At 43.9% G+C, this 24667-nt stretch overlaps 1 protein-coding gene across 1 annotated transcript in view; it reads right to left on the bottom strand.

Annotated features, from left to right (window-relative positions):
* Positions 1 to 24667, bottom strand: part of CFAP61 (cilia and flagella associated protein 61) — an 826389-nt gene that overhangs the window by 211952 nt on the left and 589770 nt on the right. Inside the window, exon 22 of the mRNA XM_029593764.1 lies at positions 21661 to 21953. Coding sequence (XP_029449624.1) covers positions 21661 to 21953 — 293 coding nt within the window. The remainder of the gene's footprint in view (positions 1 to 21660; positions 21954 to 24667) is intronic.

The raw sequence follows: 24667 nt of genomic DNA on the forward strand, positions 1-24667 counted from the left end.
TTCAACCTAGAAAAGGGCCAACCTTGCCTCCTCGCTCTCCTTGATCTTTCATCAGCGTTTGATACCGTTAACCACTCATGCCTCCTGCAACGCCTAATAGACATTGGCATTACAGGATTAGTTTTTAACTGGTTCAAATCATTTTTGGAAAACAGAACATACAAGGTCAAGATAAATAACAAAGAGTCCCACACCATCGAATCCAAAAGGGGGGTACCACAAGGATCATCCCTCTCCCCGACTCTTTTCAATATTTATCTACTCCCACTTTGTCAACTTCTCACTAACCTTAAGCTAAGACATTACCTATACGCGGATGATATTCAAATCCTCATCCCTATAGAAGATTCCATATACAAAGCCATATCATTCTGGAATAAATGTCTGTCAGCTATCAACAATCTACTCACCAGCCTCAACTTGGTTCTAAATAAAAACAAAACTGAAATCCTCATTATAACTCCGGAAAACTATACCCCTTCCTCACATTCTAACACTAATCAACATCCGGTCACCACAGGGCTCTCCACCACACAACAAGTTAGAGATCTGGGAGTCATCATAGACAACAGACTCAGTCTCAACAAATTCGTCAACAACACAACAAAAGAATGTTTCTTTAAACTTCAAACATTAAAGAAACTCAAACCTCTCCTCCTATACAGAGACTTCCGCATGGTTTTACAAGCCATCATACTCCCAAAGCTGGATTATTGTAACTCTCTCCTCCTAGGCCTTCCAGCATGTACCATCAAACCACTTCAGATGGTCCTGAACGCCTCTGCAAGAATTCTATCAAATGCCAAAAAGAGAGATCATATCACCCCAATTCTCCACCATCTCCACTGGCTTCCAATTAAATACAGGATCCAGTTCAAGTCTTTAATGATGATACATAAGGCCTTACACAACATCGCACCTCTCAACCTAACATTCCAAATTCAATTACACACATCTGTGAAACCAACCAGAAGCGCCTATCAGAACAGACTAATCACACAACCTATGAAATCCGTTCTGAGGAAACGTGCATTATCCACAGCAGGCCCTTCACTTTGGAACTCGCTCCCTCCAGACCTTCGTTTAGAACCATGCCACTCTACATTTAAAGGGAAACTTAAGACTTGGCTTTTCAAACAAGCTTTCCCCTAGAGCCAAGAACACGAAGAAAAGTCTTTTCAAGCCCACAACGAGTTATTCAGATCTATTTTTTTCTTCCTTTGTTAATCAGAAATTTACACATGCTGACTTCAATGTAAAACTTATTACTTTGTTTTTGTTCAATGTAAAACTTCTTTTATTCTGTTCTATGTAAACCGCTATTTGTAGCGATAGTTACTGTTCTTTGTGAACCGGGGTGATATGTATATTATACAGGAACCTCCGGTATATAAATTAATTTAAATAAATAAATAAATAAAATAAATAATAAAGCAAATTTTCTTCCCATAAACAGTATTTTCTGTAGATAGCAGGATGAATTAGCCATTGCATGTGGGTGATGTTATCTAGCAGCACCGAATAGCTTTCCTGGGGGCCGATGCAATAAAAGCGCGTAGAAAGCAGGCGCTGAACAGTCAGCGCCTGCTCTCTTAATGCACGCATGGTGCCCCAAAGGGGGGCGCCATGCAATATTTAAATTAGGGGGTCGCGGCTGCCTGTCTGCCAGTAATGAAAATGGCCTCTGAGTTTATCGGTGGCCATTTTCATTACTGGCAGACCGCCGAGTTATGAAGATTGACTCCGGTAAACTCGGCCTCGGTTTTCATAACCGGCCATTTTCATTACCTGCTGCCATTTTCATTACTGGCAGACAGGCTGGTTATGAAAACCGAGGCCGAGTTTACTGACGTCGGTCTTCATAACTCGGCGGTCTGCCAAGTTATTGATTTATTTTTTTTAACTTTAAAAAAGATGTACAGAAAAGCAGTTTTTTCTGCTTTTCTGTACTTCTTTTCAATGCGCTCAGCTATTAACGCCTGCTCCAGGCAGGCGTTAATATCTGAGCGATAAATGTGCGTCTGAGACGCACATTTATCTTTTTGCATTGGGAGTGGATGAGTAATAGGGTCATTCACATACATTTACATGTGATGAACGCTATCTCATTCACTCCGAGTTAGACATGCGTTAAATATGCGCTAATCCCCTTATTGCATTAGGGGATCGATTAGCGCCTACTTTAGCCGCGTTGTTAAGAGCGCTCGTTAAGAGTGCGCTCGGCATATTGCATCGGCCCCCTGGCTAGTAAAGCTTTAAGCTCTACCGATCATGCACGGGAGTTCCCATGCAGGCGTTGCCTCATGAGCCTCCTCAGTCTATATCAGAGCTACTTCTACCTATATAGTTGACTCTCCAGGGAGGTGGGTGAATATTCCATGACTAATTTATCTATGAAAAACACCGTTTACGGTAAACAAACTTGCTTTTAATGTCAATAAGAAGCCTGAATTGCATGTGGTGAATCACAAGCTGAGAACTGCAGTGGAGCGTTTACTGAGTAAGCAACCCAGACTCCATCATAGAGAGTGGACTACAGTGAGAAGAAGTTATGCAAAACTGCTTGTCCGAATTTACTGTCAGTGCCTGAGAAGTTGTTGAGAAAGTAATGGGACATAAAGGTATGAACTGATAATCGGGTTGCAGCTTTGCAGATATCCTCCTTGATAGGTACTTCTTGAAGATGAGCAATGGAAGAAGCCATAGCTCTTACTTGATGAACTTTCACAGAGTTCATGACTTGCAAGCCTGCTAAGGTGTAGCAGTGTTGAATGCAGTTAGCCAACCAGTTACAGTATGCTTAGGAACCACTTGCCCAGTCTGTTATGGTCACATGACACAAACAGTTGAAAAGTTTGGTGATGTGACTGAGTTCATTTCTTGTAATAGGATAAGGCTAAGGGTTTTTTCTCCTTCATGCACATGCAGTCTGGGAAAGAAGGTAAGCAATATAATGAATGGATTGATATAGAAAGCTGAGACAAACTTTGGAAGAAACTTCAGGCAAGTATACAGGACTTCCTTGTTGTGGAAGAACTGCATGTACGGTGGATAGAGGAAGATAGGTTGGAGTTCACGGTCTCTTCTAGCTGAGGTCATTGCAGCACAGTATGCTTAATGTTCTTTCTGTCAGAGCTGCTTGTTTTACAGTCACTAGACCCAGCGATTCCCAATCGGTGTGTCGCGACACACCAGTGTGTCACCAAGCACCGGCAGGTGTGTCATGTGCTACCCGCAGCTGGTGAGGCGAAGATTCGCACGCTGGCCACTGCTGGAGCCAGGCCGGCGGGGACAAAGACTGGAGCTGTGTGTGTGTGGTGTGTATTTCAAACAAGGAGGTGCTTGTGTGTGTGTATGTGTGTGTGTGTGTGTGTGTGGTGTGTATTTGAGATGGGGAGAATGCTTGTGTGTGTGTGTGTTGTGTATTTGAGACGGGGAGGGTGCTTGTGTGTGTGTGTGGTGTGTATTTGAGATGGGGAGGGTGCTTTTGTGTGTGTGTGTGTGTGTGTGTGGTGTGTATGTGAGGGGGAAGGGTGCTTCAGTCTGCATGTGAGAGACAGAAAGAACATGTGTGTGTTTGAAAGCTGTGTGTAAGTAAGAGAGAGAGAGAGCATTGTGTGATTGAGAAAGACTGCGAGGTGAGACTGGTGGGTGTGTGGGTGTGTGTGTGTGTGTGAGAGAGAGAAAGAGACTGGTCAGAGAGATGATTGGTGTGTCAGAGACAGAAACTGGTCCTGAGGGTGTGACGTGTGTGTGTGTGTTTGTGTGTGTGAGTGTGTGAGAGAGAGACAGAAACTGGTTGTGGTCCCTAAGGAAGAGGACAGCTTCAGCAGCTTCTGGTATGGCCTGTCAGGGAAAGGAGTAGGAGAACTGCTGGACAGGATAAGTTAAAGTGGCTTTTTAAGTTCATTTTTCTTGATTGACTGACATTTTAATTATTGGGTATTATGTGATGTGTCTGCTGTTTTGAAATATTTTATTGGTGTTTGGAGAATTTTTAATAATTTTTAAGATTTTTTAATTGTTTTTAATTGTTAGATGTTGTTCTGTTCATCATATGTTTTGAAACATTTATTCATATAATTTTACAACTATAAAACTATGTGGGGATCTGTAGCAGCTTGGCTTTTTCTGTTTTCCTAATTGGAGGTAGGGGTGTGCATTCGCTTTCAACATATTGGCAATCCGCAACGTATATGTCCCTATTCGTTGTATTCGTGCGGTCACGAAACATATGGAGAACCACCACGAATACAACATATCTAATGAATAAACCCCCACCCTCCTGACCCCCCCAAGACTTACCAAAAGTCCCTGGTGGTCCACCGGGGGTCCTGGAGCGATCTCCTGCACTTGGGCCGTCGGCTGCCGGTATTCAAAATGGCGCCAATAGCCTTTGCCCTTGTTGCGACCGTCGCTGCCCGATGTCTCCACTCTGCCCTCCTTACCTCCTCAGCGACTCCCTCTTACTCAAGTGGAAGCTTGGTTGCTGTGGCGTCTTTCTGCCGTCTTCCTCCGGCGTCCCCGGAGCGGCTCGATGCTGCTATTCACCATGATTCACAAGAGCCTAAAGGCGCGCGCGCGGCGTGGCCCCGACTGATGTACCAGCAGTGGCGCGAACCTCAGGGGGGTCCCCCTGAGATGACGTCATCCGTTCCAGATATATAAGATCTCTGAAAACACTAACTAATCAAGTTAGCAAAGGTTATGTATAAGGGTTACGCTACCTAAGCTACTCTGCCTCCTTGGACCTACCAGGGGTACCCACACCTCAGGGGCCTCGCTCTCTCTTTGTTTTTCAGGTCACAGTCTGGAACTGGTACTCGCTCCTCGAGGGCTCATGTTCCCGGACTGGTTGCTGAATACCTCTTCTGCCTGGAAGTCATCGCTGTCTACTATACCAGTGAGTCACCATCTCTCTCTCAGAGCTTTCCCTGGAATCAGGTACTCGCTCCTCAAGGGCCTAACTCATTCCAACACCTGGACTACTTCTATGAGACTATTATGTGAGTATTACTATCAAGGTTCGGTACTGGAACTCTGCATACCCTGCCTACTCACTATATTTAGTTTCTCTACAGCCCGGCCATCCTGGGATCGCTGTTCCAGTATCTGAGGGACTACAGCCCAGCCGGGCGCTTCCAGCTCACTACTGCCACCTCTGGTGGTTCAATATACTGTTTAATAAAAGAACTAGTGTGTGTCTATCTCTAACCTCTGAGCCTGACCAGTGGTCCCTCTCGGGATCTTCCTCCGGGGCGTGGTCATCTGCCACCGGTCCAAGGATCCACCCACAACTACCACAAATAACAGCCCTTACTATGTCACAGGGGCTACCAGTGCCATTGGTCGGCCCCTGTCTCGTGGTAGGAGCACAAGATGGCGCCGGCAGTCCATTGCTCCTACCATGTGACAGGGGCTGACCAATGGCACAAGTAGCCCCTGTGACATAGTAAGAGCAAAGGCTATCAGCGCCATTTTGAATACCGGCAGCCGACAGCCCAAGTGCAGGAGATTGCGCCAGGACCCCCGCTGGACCACCAGGGACTTTTGGTAAGTCATGGGGGGATCAGGAGGGTGGGGGGTTATAGTTAATTAAATTTAAAGGGTTGGGATGGGGTTTTTTTGGGAAACGAATACATACGTAACTAATGAATGGATAGGGGTCCCCCAAGAACGGATGCAACGGATTTGGCTCCCCACGAATACAAATGCCGAATGGGACAAATCCGTCCCTGCTGCACATCCCTAATTGGAGGTTTATTGATGTTTGGGGCCTGGTTTAATATTTGTAGTGTTGCCTTTTTATAGGTAGGGTTGTTCAATTTGAGTGTATAATGTAGGTGTAACTTTGTGTGGATTAGTTTGTGTGCATTATTGCAGATCCTGGTACTATGTTAGGTGCTTATTTCTGTTTCCATTTCTCCAGTTTTGTACTGCATGCAGAGTGGCTTTCTTGGATTTCATTCCAGTTTCTGTCTCCATATTTGTAATTTGTGGTCTTTCTGTACTTGGTGAAGGTCAATTTTGTGTGTGACCGAGGTGAGGTATTTAACTAGCACGTAGGCTAGTAAAATACCTCACCTTATTTGTTGTGTTTTCTCAATAGGACATGTGTTGGTAGTGAACTGCTGTCTTTTTATAAGTAGGGCTATTGTGCCTGGTAGTAGAGGGAGTTTATGTTGCTGTTATTGAGAAAACACCAGGGTTGAAATGCCATAGACCTTTCATTAATCTAGATATCAGTGGATGAGCAGAAATTGGTTTACTGTCCACCAGAACATAGTATGCTGCTAAGGCACTGACATGTACTCACACCAAAGAGGTGACGAGACCTGAATCAGAAAAGTGGAGTAAGGACGTCAGCAGATACTTGGGTTTGCAGGAATATCTGTTCCATTTGAGATCATAATTTCTTCTAGTTGATGGCTTTCTAGACAAGACTAATATGGCTACAATATCTCTATGCATACTGAGATCCATGATCACTGAGTGCTAAACATCCAAGCTTGTTAGGTTGAAAGCCAAAAGGTTGGAATGATAAAGTGTCCCCTCGTCTTGTTACACAATATGGGATCCTGGCATGTGTTTGTGTGGGGAAAGACTTACGCGCAGACTTCATGATATAGACCTGGCCTGCCCATGTCTAGCACATGGCCCACCCAGATTATGACATGCCCCACCCCTTTTTTGTGAAAAGCTTTTTGTGCGCATACCAGGAGATATGCGTGTACTTGCACGGTTTTTAAAGTCCTTGCAGCACGCACCGAGCCATACATGATTCTCCCAGCTTTGGCGTGTGTAAGGCTTTTAAAATCGACCAGTAAGCTCTTTGATATCAATCTCAAAGAAGCTTCAATCTTTTGCCCATGACCCAGTATGGTAAGATTTACCATACTGGGTTAGACCAAATGTCCATCAAGTCCAAGTATCCTGTTTCCAAAAGTGGCCAATCCAGATCACAAGTACCTGGCAGTATCCCAAAGGGTAGATAGATTCCATACTGCTTACCCCAGGGATAAGCAGTGGATTTTGCAACTCCTTTCATATAATTGAACTTGTCCAAACCTTTCTTAAATGCAGCTACACTAACAGCTTTCATCACATCCTCTGACAACAAATTCCAGAGCTTAATTATGCATTGATTAAAAAATATTTTCTCTTATTAATTTTAAATGTACAACTTAGTAACTTCATTGTGTGTCCACTAGACTTTGTACCTTTTGAAAGAGTAAACAACGAATTCATGTTTACTTGTTCTACTCCGTTCATTATTTTATAGACTTCTATCTCCTCTCAGCCATCTCTCCAAGCTGAAGAGATCTAACTACCTTAGCCTTTCCTCATAGGGGAATCATTCCATCCCTTTTATCATTTTGGTTTCCTTTCTCTGTACATTTTCTAATTCTGCTATATCTTTTTTGAGATGAGGTTGCACCATGGAGCAATACAGAGGCATTATGATATTTTCTGTTTTATTCTCCATTCCTTTCCTAATAATTCCTAGTATTTGATTTCTTGGCTGCTGCTGAGCAGAAAATTTCAAGGTATCATTAACGATGACGCCTAGATCCATTCAGGTGTCTTCTAATGTGGAACCTTGCATTGTGTAGCTATAATTTGTGTTACTTTTTCTGAAGTGCATTTCCCTTTGCACTTATTCACATTAAATTTCATTTGTCATTTGCATGTCAGGTTCTCCCAGTTTTGCAAAGTCCACTTGCAATTTCTCATCATCCTCTTGTGATTTAATAACTTTGAATAATTTTGTATCATCAGCAAATTTGATCACCTCACTCATAGTTCCCATCTCTAGATCATTTATAAATATGTTAAAAAGCAGTGGTGCCAGAACAGATCCCTGGGTGACTCCACTATTCATCTTTCTCCATCGAGAAAATGTATCATTTAACTCTACTCTCATTTTCTATCTTTTAACTAGTTCCCAATCCACAATAGGACACAGCCCCCTATCCCATGACATTTTAACTTCCTAAGAAGTCTCTCATGAGGGAATTTGTCAAATGCTTTCTGGAAATCCAGATATACTATATCAACTGGCTCACTTTTATCCACATCTTTATTTATACACTTAATAAGATGTAGCAGATGGGAGAGGCAAGACTTTCTTTGGCTACATCCATGTTATCTTTGTCCCATTAAACTATGCCTATCTATATGTTCAGTAATTTTGTTCTTTATAATAGTTTCTACCATTTTGCCTGGCACAGATGTCAGACTCACTGGTTTGTAGTTTCCTGGATCATCCCTGGATCTCTTTTTAAAAACTGGTGTTACATTGGCAACCCTCCAGCAGAGCTGGTGCTAGGGTTTGCTGGCACTCTAGGCAATGATGTCACTGCATCACATAAGAACATAAGAAATTGCCATGCTGGGTCAGACCAAGGGTCCATCAAGCCCAGCATCCTGTTTCCAACAGAAGCCAAACCAGGCCACAAGAACCTGGCAATTACCCAAACACTAAGAAGATCCCATGCTACTGATGCAATTAATAGCAGTGGCTATTCCCTAAGTAAACTTGATTAATAGCCATTAATGGACTTCTCCAGGCTTCAGGTACAATGGATGATTTTAATGATAGGTTACAAATTTTAACACAGATCAGAAATGTCATTTTGTAGTTCCTTCAGCACCCTAGGATGCACACCATCCAGTCCAGGTGATTTGCTACTCTTTAGTTTGTCAATCTGGCCTACTACATCTTCCAGGTTCACAGTGATTTCGTTCAGTAAGTCTGACTCATCACATGATTGTTTACTATTTAAATCTCTCTCTGTCTTTCTCTCTCAATACATCACGTGCTCACACAGACACAAACCAAAAATAAAAGACTATATTTTTTTATATAGAGAGAGCAACCCGAACACCAGGCATACCACGATCACAAACCTCTGCGCCATGTCTCTGCATTTAAAAATGCTGCCCTCTCCTTCCTCTCCTTTGCCCCTCCCACTTCTGGTGCCCTAGGCTATTGTGTAGTACGTCTGGTCCTCTTGCCAGCCCTGCCCTCCAATCTTCAGGTACCATAAATGATTTTAATGATAGTTTACAAATTACCAGTAGCAGGTCTACAATTTCATTTTTCAGTTCTTTCAGCACTCTGGGATATATATTATCTGGTCCATGTGATTTGCTACTCCTTAGTTTGTCAATTTGCCCTATTATATCTTTCATGTACACTAAGATTTATTTGAGGTCCTCTGAATCATCACTTTTGACTATCATTTTCAGCTTCGATATCTCTCTTCCTTCTTCCTCAGTTAAGACTGAAGCAAAGAATTAATTTAGTCTCTCTGCTATGGCCTTTTCATCACTAAGTGCCCCTTTTTTCCCTTGATCATCTTATGGTCCAAATGGCTCTCTCAAAGGCTTTTTAGTTTAAACGTACCTGAAAAAGTTTTTATTATGTGTTTTTGTTTCCATGGCAAACTTCTTTTTAAATTCTCTCTTTGCCTTCCTTATCAATGCTTTCCATCTAACTTGCCAGTGCTTATGCTGTTTCCTGTTTTCTTCATTCAGATCCATTTTCCATTTCTTAAAAAATGTTCTTTTAGCTATTATAGCCTCTCTCACCTCCCCTTTTAACCATGCTGGTAGTCGTTTAGCATTCCTTCCATCATTTATAATGTGATGACTACATCTGGTCTGGGCTTCCAAGATTGTATTTTTAACAAGATCTTAATCTTTGCAGAGGCCCCTTTCAGTTTTTTCCTACCCATTTTCTGCATTTTATCAAAGTCACCCTTTTGTAAGTTAGTTGTCACAGTAGATTTCTTTAGTATCCTCCCTCCAATTATTAAGTCAAATTTGATCATGTTATGATCTTTATTGCCAATTGTCTCCGACACTGCTACCTCTCACACCAAATCTTGAGTTCCACTAAGGACTAGGTCTAACATAGTTTCCCATCTTGTTGGTTCTTCTACCAGCTGCTCCATGAAGCAGTCATTTATTTCATCTAGGAACGTTACCTTTCTAGCATGTCTTGATATGGCATTTACCCAGTCAATTCTGGGGTAACTTAAATCACCCATTATTACTGTGCTGCTGATCTTGTGAGCTTCCCTAATTTTTTTTTTGCATTTCAATGTCTGTTTGTTCAATCTGGCCAGGTGGATGGTAATACACCCCCATTGTAATTTCTATACATGAAGATTCAACATTACATTTTGTTTCCTGTAGAACTTTTATTCTGTTTAACTCAATCTTTGTCCTATTAAACTATGCCTATCTATATGTTCAGTAATTTTGTTCTTTATAATAGTTTCTACCATTTTGCCTGGCACAGATGTCAGACTCATTTAAATCTATTGTGCCATCCCTCCACCAATTTGATCCATCCCATCATTTTGATATAATTTGTACTTTGGTATCACAGTGTCCTATTGGTTATCCTCCTGTTGCAACCTCTCTACTGGAATGCCCTAATTTCCCTGTCTTGTTAGTATCCTTCAAAGATATCATTCTAACCAAAGATATCATTCTAACCAAAGATATCATTCTAACCAATAGTGATTCTAACCAAAGATATCATTCTAACCAATAGTGATCATAATATGATCAAATTTGATTTAATGACTGGAAAAGGAACAGTGTGCAAATCCAAGGCTCTCGTGCTAAACTTTCAAAAGGGAAACTTTGATAAAATGAGAAAAATTGTTAGAAAAAAACTGAAAGGAGCAGCTACAAAAGTAAAAAATGTCCAAGAGGCGTGGTCATTGTTAAAAAATACCATTCTAGAAGCACAGTCCAGATGTATTCCACACATTAAGAAAGGTGGAAAGAAGGCAAAACGATTACCGGCATGGTTAAAAGGGGAGGTGAAAGAAGCTATTTTAGCCAAAAGATCTTCATTCAAAAATTGGAAGAAGGATCCAACAGAAGAAAATAGGATAAAGCATAAACATTGGCAAGTTAAATGTAAGACATTGATAAGACAGGCTAAGAGAGAATTTGAAAAGAAGTTGGCTGTAGAGGCAAAAACTCACAGTAAAAACTTTTTTAAATATATCCGAAGCAGAAAGCCTGTGAGGGAGTCAGTTGGACCATTAGATGATCGAGTGGTTAAAGGGGCACTTAGAGAAGAAAAGGCCATCGCGGAAAGATTAAATGATTTCTTTGCTTCGGTATTTACTGAAGAGGATGTTGGGGAGGTACCCGTAATGGAGAAGGTTTTCATGGGTAATGATTCAGATGGACTGAATCAAATCACGGTGAACATAGAAGATGTGGTAGGCCTGATTGACAAACTGAAGAGTAGTAAATCACCTGGACCGGATGGTATACACCCCAGAGTTCTGAAGGAACTAAAAAATGAAATTTCAGACCTATTAGTAAAAATTTGTAACTTATCATTAAAATCATCCATTGTACCTGAAGACTGGAGGATAGCAAATGTAACCCCAATATTTAAAAAGGGCTCCAGGGGCGATCCGGGAAACTACAGACCGGTTAGCCTGACTTCAGTGCCAGGAAAAATAGTGGAAAGTGTTCTAAACATCAAAATCACAGAACATATAGAAAGACATGGTTTAATGGAACAAAGTCAGCATGGCTTTACCCAGGGCAAGTCTTGCCTCACAAATCTGCTTCACGTTTTTGAAGGAGTTAATAAACATGTGGATAAAGGTGAACCGGTAGATATAGTATACTTGGATTTTCAGAAGGCGTTTGACAAAGTTCCTCATGAGAGGCTTCTAGGAAAAGTAAAAAGTCATGGGATAGGTGGCGATGTCCTTTCGTGGATTGCAAACTGGCTAAAAGACAGGAAACAGAGAGTAGGATTAAATGGGCAATTTTCTCAGTGGAAGGGAGTGGACAGTGGAGTGCCTCAGGGATCTGTATTGGGACCCTTACTGTTCAATATATTTATAAATGATCTGGAAAGAAATACGACGAGTGAGATAATCAAATTTGCAGATGACACAAAATTGTTCAGAGTAGTTAAATCACAAGCAGATTGTGATAAATTGCAGGAAGACCTTGTGAGACTGGAAAATTGGGCATCGAAATGGCAGATGAAATGTAATGTGGATAAGTGCAAGGTGATGCATATAGGGAAAAATAACCCATGCTATAATTACACGATGTTGGGTTCCATATTAGGTGCTACAACCCAAGAAAGAGATCTAGGTGTCATAGTGGATAACACATTGAAATCGTCGGTTCAGTGTGCTGCGGCAGTCAAAAAAGCAAACAGAATGTTGGGAATTATTAGAAAAGGAATGATGAATAAAACGGAAAATGTCATAATGCCTCTGTATCGCTCCATGGTGAGACCGCACCTTGAATACTGTGTACAATTCTGGTCGCCGCATCTCAAAAAAGATATAATTGCGATGGAGAAGGTACAGAGAAGGGCTACCAAAATGATAAGGGGAATGGAACAACTCCCCTAAGAGGAAAGACTAAAGAGGTTAGGACTTTTCAGCTTGGAGAAGAGACGACTGAGGGGGGATATGATAGAGGTGTTTAAAATCATGAGAGGTCTAGAACGGGTAGATGTGAATCGGTTATTTACTCTTTCGGATAGTAGAAAGACTAGGGGACACTCCATGAAGTTAGCATGGGGCACATTTAAAACTAATCGGAGAAAGTTCTTTTTTACTCAACGCACAATTAAACTCTGGAATTTGTTGCCAGAGAATGTGGTTCGTGCAGTTAGTATAGCTGTGTTTAAAAAAGGATTGGATAAGTTCTTGGAGGAGAAGTCCATTACCTGCTATTAAGTTCACTTAGAGAATAGCCACTGCCATTAGCAATGGTTACATGGAATAGACTTAATTTTTGGATACTTGCCAGGTTCTTATGGCCTGGATTGGCCACTGTTGGAAACAGGATGCTGGGCTTGATGGACCCTTGGTCTGACCCAGTGTGGCATTTTCTTATGTTCTTATGTTCTTATGCGCTTGGGTGGTGGGTGGAAGGATTAGGGTTTTTGCCTTTAGTCTTCATTACACAAACACACTAAGAAAATAATGACATCTGACTATGGCTTACATGGAAATATGAAAAGCTATATTTTTCTATATAATATATGCACAAACAGACACTTATAAGAACATCTGAGATAATAACAAACAAAGGGTAAATAATCTTCCCCAGCTAACAGGGGAAGCATCTGCCAGGCTCCTCAGACAGCAGTCATTGTCTCAGTGGGCGGACTGTAATGGTACTGAAGATTCTTTTGTCATTGTAGAGATTGTCTTGCTGAAGTGGTCTGTTCAGCTCTCAGCAGAGAATCTGTCCATCCCACTGGGTGCTAAGATTTTATGTCTGTGTCTGGACATGTGCTATATAGATTTTTTGTTTCCTAACTCTCCTGACATATTGCCAAACTAACTGATAAGGAAAACTACTACTGGTCTTAACACTATACTGAAATGGTGGATCTCTTATATTTATTCACTACTTCTAATAATCATTTTGTACAGATATTCTCTCTCACATATAAGACCACTTGCCCTGCACTATCTCTAAATCCAACACATTATGCTGGACACCAGAATTGTAATAATAACATCTGTATCAGCATCACGTAAATAAAAGCAATCATACAAATATTATTTCAGTTAACAGGCAATCACTACTGTGATAAGAATGTGTGTGCCCCAAAAGCTAAAAGTGCACTTATGTCCATAAGGACTATAAAAGTTTATTCTGTGTCTATAACTAAATCTGTGCAACTGCCAGTTCTCAGCACTAGTAGGTCTACTTGGTTCTACTTTTCATTGGAACAAAGGACAAGATTTAACTCACTACCAGCTGGCGATAAGTGGTATTCTTATCCTTTAACTAAGTCTTGTCTCCATCTTGTATTTTGTACATCTCTGTGTGTGATTTTGAAGTTTTCAGGCTACTTCTATCAAATGAGGAGAAAGGAGGGTTGTGGGCTGTGGGCTGTGGAGGGGAGGCTACTTAATTGCCCAGAATTCTATAATTTCTTCTATATGCTTTCATTGGACATGTATTTGAGCAGTACTGTGTTTCTGGCAGAAATATTCAGTACTTTTCGACAAGCTACGTGCTGACCTTGTACTATAATAATGGAGTATAAGTTGTTCATTTCTCTCTAACATCCTTGTTCACTATTTTTCAACATATTTCACCATTTTGTCAGTACTAATTTTTGATTATATTAGGGAGAAGAGGGGGGCTGTGACACAATAAGTTTTACTGAGAACTTAAGCACAAAACTGCATCCTAAAACTATGAATAAATCATAACTGTATTTCTCTCTCATAAGGAGCTAAATTAACCCTTCACAAAATACATTGTGATGACTTCTGCAAAACATTTCCCTTACCACTAATACAGCACTTCTGAGTGACCATTAACTTTCCTCCAATATCTAGTTTAAAAGCTGCACGATCTCCTTTTAAAGCTTAGTGCCAGCACTCTGGTTCACTCTGGTTAAGGTGGAGCGTATCCTTTCGGAAAAAGACCCCCTTCCTTAAAATGATGCCTAGTTCCTAATGAACCTAAAACTCTCTTCCCTGCACCGTCTAATCCATTCATTGAAACTCTAGAACTCTGTCCACCTCTGGGGTCCTGTTTTATTATCCATTCCTTTCCTAATAATTTCATTCTATTTGCTTTCTTGGCTACTGCTGTACACTGAGCAGAAGATTTGAACATATTATTAACAATAATGCCTAGATCCTTTTCCTAAATGGTGACTCCTAATGTGGAACCTAGCATTGTGCAACTATAATTTGGGTTACTCTTCCCTAAGTATATCACTTTGCACTTGTCCACATTTAATTTCATTTGCCATTTGCTAGATGATATCTTAGCACAGATGCCACAAGTAAGGTTATCTTGCTCTAAGCCCAAACATCTAATATAGTTCTTCTGAGGATCTGCTTTGGAAAACTTGTGATTGAATGAAGGGCACCACTTGAAGCTGCTGGCCTGCTTCTCCGACATGTTGAGAAAAATTGACAAAATCTTCATTTAAAAAATGGATTACATGGAGTTGCTGGGGAGCCTCACCAGAATGAGGGGAAAAGACTCTGGGGCTCCACAACTGTCATCAAAAAGAAAAAAAAAAACAACTTAAGAATTGCCAAAATACCTGTGCAGTTACAGGTAGACCAAGGAGGCACAGTACAAACAAAAGAAGGAAATTCACCAAGAAAATGTATGGAATGAGGAGAACTACCGAACACATCTAGTTAGATTCACAGAAGAAAAGGACTGTGAATGTTGCACAGAAAGTCCCACATTTGCCAGATAAGCCTTCTAGGCATTTCTAGAACTAAATGAGAATCACTTCACATCAGTGCCATTATATGATGTCACCTATTTTTATAGAGGGGCCTGAGCCGACTGGCCCAGAGCCCATCCATAACCGAAGCGCCGCCCCCACCCCTCTGAAGGATGGTGGCCCGAAAGGGGGGAAGTGAGGTGCGCGGCGACACAGACGACAGCGCGTGAATGGGCTCGTCTCCCCCCCCCCCCCCCCCCCCCGCGTGAGCGCAATGACGTGGCGCTAGGATGCGCCCCCGGACGTCTGCGCATGGAGGGAGCGTCGACGAAGGCCAGGAACCTCCCTTTTTGACCAGCACATGCCAACAAAGCACGATTGTGGTAAGGGAAAACAGCGCGATCAGGTGGGGTGGGGACAGCCACATATGTGGGGGGGGGGGGGTCATCCCGACCCACACCAAGAGGGGTGGAACAGCCAGGATATGTTAAGGAGGCCACCCATGTGCAGGGAATGCCAAGGGCCCAGGGGGGAGGGGGGTGGGGTTTGTTCCAGGCTATAGAGATGAAGGCAGGTTGGAAGCAAACTGGGGATTGTTCCCCCATGCCCCAGGGGCCCTAAAGTTGGAATCAAGAGGGAGCCTGACTCCTTCTGTGTGCTGGTGGCTGGGGCAGTAAGGGATCGGTCCTAAGAGCTACAGGGAGAAGGAGTGTGTATCCAGTTTAGGAAAACTGGGAGGGAGTAAAAGTAGGTACTAGTCAAGTTTTTGGATGATCTGGTCCCTTAAAAAGGAAGCCCAAAGCATATGTTAGGGAGGGTCAGGTTGGGAGGGATCGGTCTCAGGCGGGAGAGGTCGAGGCAGACGGTCGGAATGGCCCATTGGCATGGGACCAAAAGCCGCAGGAGCCAGCCCCTGCTCGAGCGCAGACCATCGGGCCTATATACAAAAAAAAAAAAAGGGGAAAAAGTTTTTTCTCCACAGCGGATGTAGGGTCAGCGTGGCGGGACAGTCCAGGGGTTCCCCGCCCGGGGGGGATGGTCCCGGGAAGGGGGAGTTGAGGCAGACAGGGCGTGGTACTCCCAAGCAGACAGGGGGGGAGGGGGTTTGTAGAGGAGGTGAGCGGATTCATACGTGGCGAATGGGGTGGTGATCATGGCAGTGGATGCCCCGCAGTTTACATTTTCAGAGAGAGTTAGCATGTGGCAGATTCAAAACTAATCAGAAGGTTCTTTTCACTCAATGCACAGCTGGACTCCAGAATTTGCCGGACGATGCTGCTGGTCCAGTGGGCATAGCGGTCTTGAGGGGGGGAGTGGATGGATTCTTGGAGGGCAGATCCATTCCCTGCTGCCGGTCAGGTTGACTTGGAAAATAGACACTGCTATTACAATGCTCTCTACGTAGCCTAGTGGCTAGAGCAGCTGGCTTTAAAGCAGGGAGACTAGTGTTCAATCCCCAGGCTGCTCCTTGCGAGCTCAGGTATGTCTTTGGCAACGGTAGCATGGAATAGACTTTGTGACCTGGATGGGCCACAATTGGAGGCAGGTTGTGGGGCTTGATGGACCCTTGTTCTGACCCAGCATGGCAAAGGGAGGTTGAAAGTGAGTACTAGTCAAGCTTTTACCAAATGAGACCTGGAGGTGGTAGGCAGAGAGGCAGTTGGGTCACTGTAGGCCGAGGGCCAGGATTTTAAGGGGACCCTGTGGCTTGGCCTGGTGGAGAGGTGTTTGGAGTATCTAGGGCTGTGAGTTTGAATCCAGCTTTGGGAAACAGAGAGGGAAGTTGAAAGTGGGTACTAGGCAGACTTTTTCGGGAGGGGTTGGACCCAGCAAGGTGAAGGTGCCTCAGGTAAAGGAAGTTGAGATGGGTGGTGCAAAGGGCTCCTCCCAATGGGAGTGGATGGCTCGAGGGGATGGCACAGGGAGGCAGAGCCTTCAAGGATTGGTACAGGGATATGCAACCCGACACTCTCGGTGAGGAGAGCCGGTGCACGGCGGCACACACAAAGCTAAACAGCCAATGGGGGGGGGGGGGGTCGGGAAGTAAAGGGGGTGGACCCCCCCAGTCTGGAAAAGTCGGCTGGTCACAGGGGGGGCCGGAAGGCGCTCGTGGTAGTGAAGGGCCTGGTGTAGCCTGTAGGGGGGCACGGCGCATTTATAGGAGGAGGCGTAGCTCAGTGGTAGAGCACAGGCTTCGCATGAAGGAGGCCCCGAGTGCACCCCCCCCCCCCCCCGGTATTTCCATTCGGGCAAAAAATGTTCAATTTCGCCCCCGGTATATGCAGGCAGACAGATGCACCGAGGACGTGCACATGAGCCCCGAATTGGAGGCAGATAGTCTCTGGTGATACACAACCAGCAAAAAAAAAAGGGGGCACGAGGGGCAGCAGGTCTTGGCCCCCATCACCTTCGGGACAGGAAGCTGGCCACGTTATGTTAAACGGAGCGAAGAGCAGGGGAGGGGTTGGCAGGGACGGTGCCCCCGGCTCACAGCAGGAATGCGAGGCTGTCGGGCCCACGGCAGTGGGGCTCGAGGGTCTTCATTGAACAACAGGTGATCTTTTCTTTCGTCACGCAAGAGTCATGCCAGAGGTGGAGCAGACAGAACCCAAGGGGCGAATGGTGAGTTCCACAGTAACGAGGAAAAAACTCAGGAACAAAGGGCACCCAGAAACACAGCCAGGCGGACAACAAGGCAAGAGAACGCACATGGCAGAAAGAATACAAAGGGGAGAGTACCCAAAAAAAAGCCACAGAAGAAGAGGACCAAGTTGAGAAGGGACAACAACACAAGAGAGAGATGAGGGAACTGCAAAACAAGTAAGGTAATGATAACAGCTCAGCTACAGAGACCAGGACAGAAGAGGCCAGGATGTCTGGGTCGCAGAAGCACACCTCTGAGAGGGTGACGGCTTACGACACTTCACGCCGGAGCACTCCCGGGGCCCACAGCCGCAGGCCAGCAAGAGCAAGTATCAAAGGCCTACCCACGTCAGGGGATACCCTCGGCCATTGCACCACGGGTACAGCAACCACATATACACTTCATGACAGAACATGGGCAACATCAACGGGCATTCAAAAGCGACAGGGGGACGCAACGCTCGCAGATCATACTTGAGACGGAACCGAAGAGGCCAAGGAGAGCATACGCCGTATAGCATTATGAGCAGCCAACACTTCTACCAGCAACATCAGCGAGATTGGCCAGGCAGCAAACAGCAGCAAGGGGTAACAAAAACCCACCAAGGGCACGGAAACAAATAACAGAGGAATATCGGCCGGCACATACTAGAGTACAAGAATCTTCGGGCGGAGCTGACAGCACAAGGGCAGAGCGACAAGCAGGATAACAGAAATCGAAACGCCAGCCAAGCACAGTGACCACCATACACAGAAGATAACACAGTCTGGCGAGGCGGGGGACTATGACAGTGGAGACAGCAGTCGGGCACTGCTGATGTCGAAACCAACACAGTGAGAGATGCGATACACACAAGAAATCTAAGAGGTCATATCCCACCAGTTAGTCATGTCAGTCACAGGGCAACACAGGATGGCATTATAAGCAATGCGGCATCAGCAACCCAATACATGGAATCGGAGAGTAGCCGCCTAGTGGTCGGAGCAACGGGCCCGGAATGAAGGAAGCCACAGTTCAATACCATCCCATCACACATGACATGTTGCGGTCTCTCTGGACAATCTTATCATCAATATGTTCAGCGGATTTTGAACGGGAACTATTTCAACTGGCATTTTCACTGGCATTCTTTGGAGCAATGCGGGTGAGTGAACTGACAGCAGCCAACAAAGAAGACACCAGTCAGAGCGGATTACTTTGGAAGAATGTGATATGGACAGCAGACACATTAACCATCACAATTCAGAAATAAAAAATGGACCAAGAAGGAAGAGGAGCCACGCTGCTATTAAAATGGGTGGCAGGGTACGATACTTGTCCAATAAACAACGCAAGGAAGTATTTCTTGCTGAGGTCGAATAAGGGAGTACATCTATTGATACACATGGATGGTACACTGATCATCAGATACAAATTTGCAGCAGTATTAAATGCATCAATTCATAAAATGAAAATACACCGGCATACCTTGAACGATGAAGGTTGGGTTATTCCCATGGGAAGGGCCGATACAGGCTGAATACATCTTCCCAACCATTACATAAGAGTTAAAAAGAGATACAGCGGAAGATAAAGCATATCACCGATATCCTACGCTGCCAGTTAAGGCACGCGAGTGGGCTGACAACAATAAGTCCTTCATGCGGAAGAAAATAAAGATAAGGTCGACCATCCAACTGGCTTTCTTTGGAGCAGAACGATGAAGAGGGCACTGGAGATAATGGATGGCGATGTTAGACGCCAGAGGCATCAATCAACAGCATGCACAAGACCAAGGCAGACCACGATGGAAGAGGAGCCGTGGCACAAAACGGGGGCGGGACACAACACTGGTAAGGTACGCAATAGAAAACTTATTGGGAGGGGCAAGGCTACAACCATGGTACAAGTTGGATTTCAAGCAGCCACGATAAGAAAAGTGGATGAGAGCAATACAATGCGGTCAATACGATGAACCCTAGAGGCTAGTGATGAGGATACATGGTTTGTATTTAAGTAGGATGGGTTGGAAACCCGGGTGGGGGAAGCCCACAGAAATTTCGCTCCGGAAAAATTGACCACAGCAAAACAAAAATGATTAAATATAACTTGCAGAGTGGTGCATTAAGAGTAGATTGGTGCATTGGGCAATCATATATGCGGAAGACCGATAAGATAAAACACGGATGACCCTAGGGACCACACGTGGCACTGGCCATGCCAGGGAGGGTCGGTTCACGAATGGGAAAGCATGGCAGGCGTCAAAACAATTATTACCCCAATCACGGCACCCAAGGGGATTGAGGGTTGCTAGGAGGGGTAATAATGATAATAATAATCTGGGTAGCAAGTACCGGTGACCCCCAGAGACCAACCAGCCTAGCGGAATCGTCACATGGATGGGAAAGCCCGGGAGTGTCAAATAGTTACTACTACTACGGTGCCCGAAGGTTCGAGGGTCGCTAAGGGAGTAAGAATAACACATCGGAGGGCAAGGACGGACCCGTGGGCTCTTCGACGGTTGAGGCATACTTAACATGCTACACGGAATGCCATCGGTTGCGGGAAATCTAATAATGATCTACGAGAGGCCATCGGGGCATAACAGGACAAGAAATGACACAGGCCACAGCTTATTCATTAAGTGGGGGGACACGAGGCAAGGGTACACCCTACCTCGTGTCTTGGCGGTTACCCGGGCCGGTTGGGCATATTGTAAGTGGTGCCAGTGACATCACAGGATGCGTTGGTAGCCGATCAGTGCCTTGGGCGGCACAAATTGGGCATATTGTAAGTGGTGCCAGTGACATCACAGGACAGCGTGGTAGCCGATCAGTGCCTTGGGCAGCGCAAAAGGCTGGGGGTGCGGAATGCGCCGATGGTTAGAGCCCTCTTGCTTGAGGACCCGGCAGGGGGCCCATGGAGTAAAAGCTGTCTTGCTTGGTCACTACGGCGGGCAGCAGTGGAGACATCATACCAGCTCGGGTACACCAGGGAAGTTTTTGCTGATGTGTTAAATAAAAGCTGCGGCCTTATTATACCAATGACAGTTTCTGCGTTTTCCATGTGTACAAAGTGAATGCTTAATTTGTATAAGGTACAGTAAAGGGCCAGAAGGTAGGAACTACGGCCAGGTGGGTAAGGTGGCGGCTGCTAGTGTTAATGGCTAATTCACCCTGCTTCTTGATGGAGAAAAAGAGGCATTCAGGGGGGATCACTTGGTCAGGGGAGAAAACTACCCATGTACATTAACGTTTCACAACTTTCCACCTGTTTCCCCCCCCCCCCCCCCCCCCCCCCCCCACATTTTGTCCGGCTCTTATTCCCTAGAAAAGATCTCCACGGTATTTTTGCCTATATGTAGATTAAATTCTCGGTATATCGTGTTACTTATAAGTCAATGATATCTATTTTATTTAAAAAAAAAAATGGTTCTAGTTGCTAAGTTGATTGTTAAGCATTCTGCATGTATTGCTCCATTTAATATCTCACTGTAAAGCCTGTTGCTGAATTATTGTTTGCTGTAAACCGAGGTGATGTGCTGTACGTGCCGCGGTATATAAAAATCTCTAAATAAATAAATAAACAACTCAATGTGCATACTTTTAAGTATATGTGCACTTTTTATCCATATAACAACTGAAACTTCAAACACAAGCTATGAAGATAATTTGTGTCAGAATATCAGGTTCATTTATGCGGGGTGAAAAGTTCACACATACTTTTTTGTTAGGTGCCTTATTGAAAATATACCATTTAAAAACAAAATATCTATGACTGTAAAGGCAAAATAATAACCTATACTTACCGCACACTGTAATTTAAATGGTTTGGTGTCAGTCGTGAAAGATGCATATTGTATAGGATTTGGGTTGCCACCGTCGTTCCACTGGGCAAGTTTACTGTTGTGGTACACAGTTACACCAGCTTTAAATAGTGATTCTTCTACAACTTTTTCCACTCTGTAGTTGTTAAAGCAAGTAATGCTGTATGTCAATGGAGGTTGCACTAAGAATATACGACTGCCACTAATTCCAAGGGATAAGAGGGTTTCTACTGTGGTGTAAGTATCAATTGTATTTCCAAATACAATGGCATTTCCTACAAAGAAAGACATGAGATTTTCAAACACGTATAATAAAAGCTTTATTAGTATAACACAAATGGCAGTATAAAATTGCTCTACATGACCCTCTTATTTATCCAATGCAGTGTGAAGCAATCTATGTTACCCAGCAACACTGACCATAATGATTTAATAAAGAATTGGTACAGAAGCTTCCACAAAATAGACAAGCACTTTGAACACAAAATTCAATAATATTCTGATATTTAGAAATTAGAAAAATTCTAATTGAAACCCTTTTATTGTATTGATATATTTTCCGGCATGATGATGCAAATTAGTTCATACTAAAACAACTCATTTCCAAAAGACATGATATACACTGACTATGGAAACATGGTATAGCTATAATGTCTGTAGACTTTGATTAGGTGCATATTTCATTCTTGGCTATTTGATGTTCATCAAGCATAATTAAAAGAGGAATTTACCCTTAAAACCTAGAACCATCTGGGTTTCCAGTATTAGGTTACATATAATCAATCCATTACAGAGCCTACTCCATTAAATCCAAAAGTTCAAAAAATATGATTATCTGTATTGAAACTATTTACCAGAGCTTTGGAAGCATTTAAAATATGATGGTTTTATGTGCCATTACAATTAGCTTCACTGAAAATTATAGGTACAGCAATGGCAATGATCGTAAAGGGTATTATTTCAACTGGTATGTACAATTACGTTTAAGGCTAGAATGCATTGAAGTCTGTGGAAGACTGCACAAAATATCACATAAGGTCAGTTGGCACAATTTTGGATTCTGGTGCTGGTAAAGCAAGAGGGAGCTGTCTTTCCTCTTGCCCCCATTGACCTTTGCCCTATTTCAGATGGGGTAGGCCAGAGAAAGAACCATCATAGGGGCTGGGGAGGCTTCCACTTGCCTGCTGGGATGGTTGGGGATATAGGAGCCCTTATCAGGGCATACATTACTTCCGCTACATTAACGTAAGTACATAAGAACACATAAGAAGTTGCCATACAGGGTCAGACTGAGGGTCCATCAAACCCAGCATCTTGTTTCCAACAGTAGCCAATCCAGGTTACAAGTACCTGGCAAGTACACAAACATTAAGGTAGATCCCATGCCAGTAATAGCAGTGGCTATTTCCTAGGGGGCGGATTTTAAAAGGCCCGCGCGCGTAAATCCTTCCGGATTTACGCGCGCAGGGCCTTCGCACGCCGGCGTGCCTATTTTGCATAGGCTGCTGGTGCGCGTAAAGCACCGGGATGCGCGTAAGTCCGGGGCTTTCGAAAAGGGGAGGGAGGGGACGTGTCCGGGGGCGTTCCCAAAACGACGCAGCATTTCGGGGGCGTGCCCCGGCGTTTCGTGGGCGTGGCACCGGCCCGGGGGCGTGGCGCCGGCCCGGGGGCGTGGTCGAGTCCTCCGGACCAGCCCCTGGGACCGGAGGATGGAGCAGGGCTGCCGGCGACGCACGCAAAGTGCGTAACTTTGCCGACAAAGGTAAGGGGGGGGGGAAGGTGAGGGGAAGGTGGGGGGAGGGCGAAGAAAAGTTCCCTCCCCCCACCTTCCCCCCACCTTCCCCCTTGTGCAACCTGGGCTCGGCGCGCGCAGGTTGCACAAATGTGCACCCCCTTGTGCGCGCCGACCCCGGATTTTATAAGATACACGCGGCTATGCGTGTATCTTATAAAATCCAGCGTACTTTTGTTCGCGCCTGGTGCGCGAACAAAAGTACGCGCTCGTGTATTTTTTAAAAATCTGCCCCTAAGTCAACTTGATTAATAGCAGTTAATGGACTTCTTCTCCAAGAACTTATCCAAACCTTTTTTAAACCCTGCTACACAAACTGCCCTAACCACATCCTCTGGGTACAAATTCCAGAGCTTAATTGTGCATTGAGTGAAAAATAATTTTCTCCAATTTGTTTTAAATGTGCTATTTGGTAACCCCTAGTCCTATTATCCGAAAGAGTAAATAACCAATTCACATTTACCCATTCTAGACCTCTCATGATTTTATAGACCTCTATCATATCTTCCCTCAGCCTTCTCTTCTCCAAGCTGAACAGCCCTAACCTTTTTAGCCTTTCCTCATAGGGAAACAATTCCACCCCCTTTATCATTTTGATCTCCCTTCTCTGTACTTTCTCTAGTGCAACTATATATTTTTTGAGATGTGGTGACTAGAATTGTACACAGTACTCAAGGTGTGGTCCCACCATGGAGCACTACAGAGGCATTAACACATTTTCCAATTTATTCACCTTGCCCTTCATAATAATTCCTAACATTCTGTTTGCTTTTTTGACTGCTGCAACACACTGAGCCAATGATTTCATTGTATTATCCACAATGATTCCTAGAACTTTTTCCTGGGTGGCAACTCCTAATATGGAACCTAACATCGTGTAACTTCAGCATGGGTTATTTATCCCTATATTCAACACCTTGCACTTGTCCACATTAAATTTCATTTGCCATTTGGATGCCCAATCTTCCAGTCTTGCAAGATCCTCCTGTAATTTATCACAATCTGCTTGTGAATTAACTACTCTGAATAATTTTGTATCATCTGCAAATTTTATTATTTCACTCATCGTATTCTTTTCAAGATCATTTATAAATATATTGAAAATCACTGATCCAAGTACAGATCTCTGAGACATTCCACTGTTTGCATTATTCCACTGAGAAAATTGACCATTTAATCCTATTCTCTGTTTCCTGT

The sequence above is a fragment of the Rhinatrema bivittatum genome, chromosome 3 (assembly GCF_901001135.1).
Source record: "Rhinatrema bivittatum chromosome 3, aRhiBiv1.1, whole genome shotgun sequence".
NCBI lineage: Eukaryota > Metazoa > Chordata > Amphibia > Gymnophiona > Rhinatrematidae > Rhinatrema > Rhinatrema bivittatum.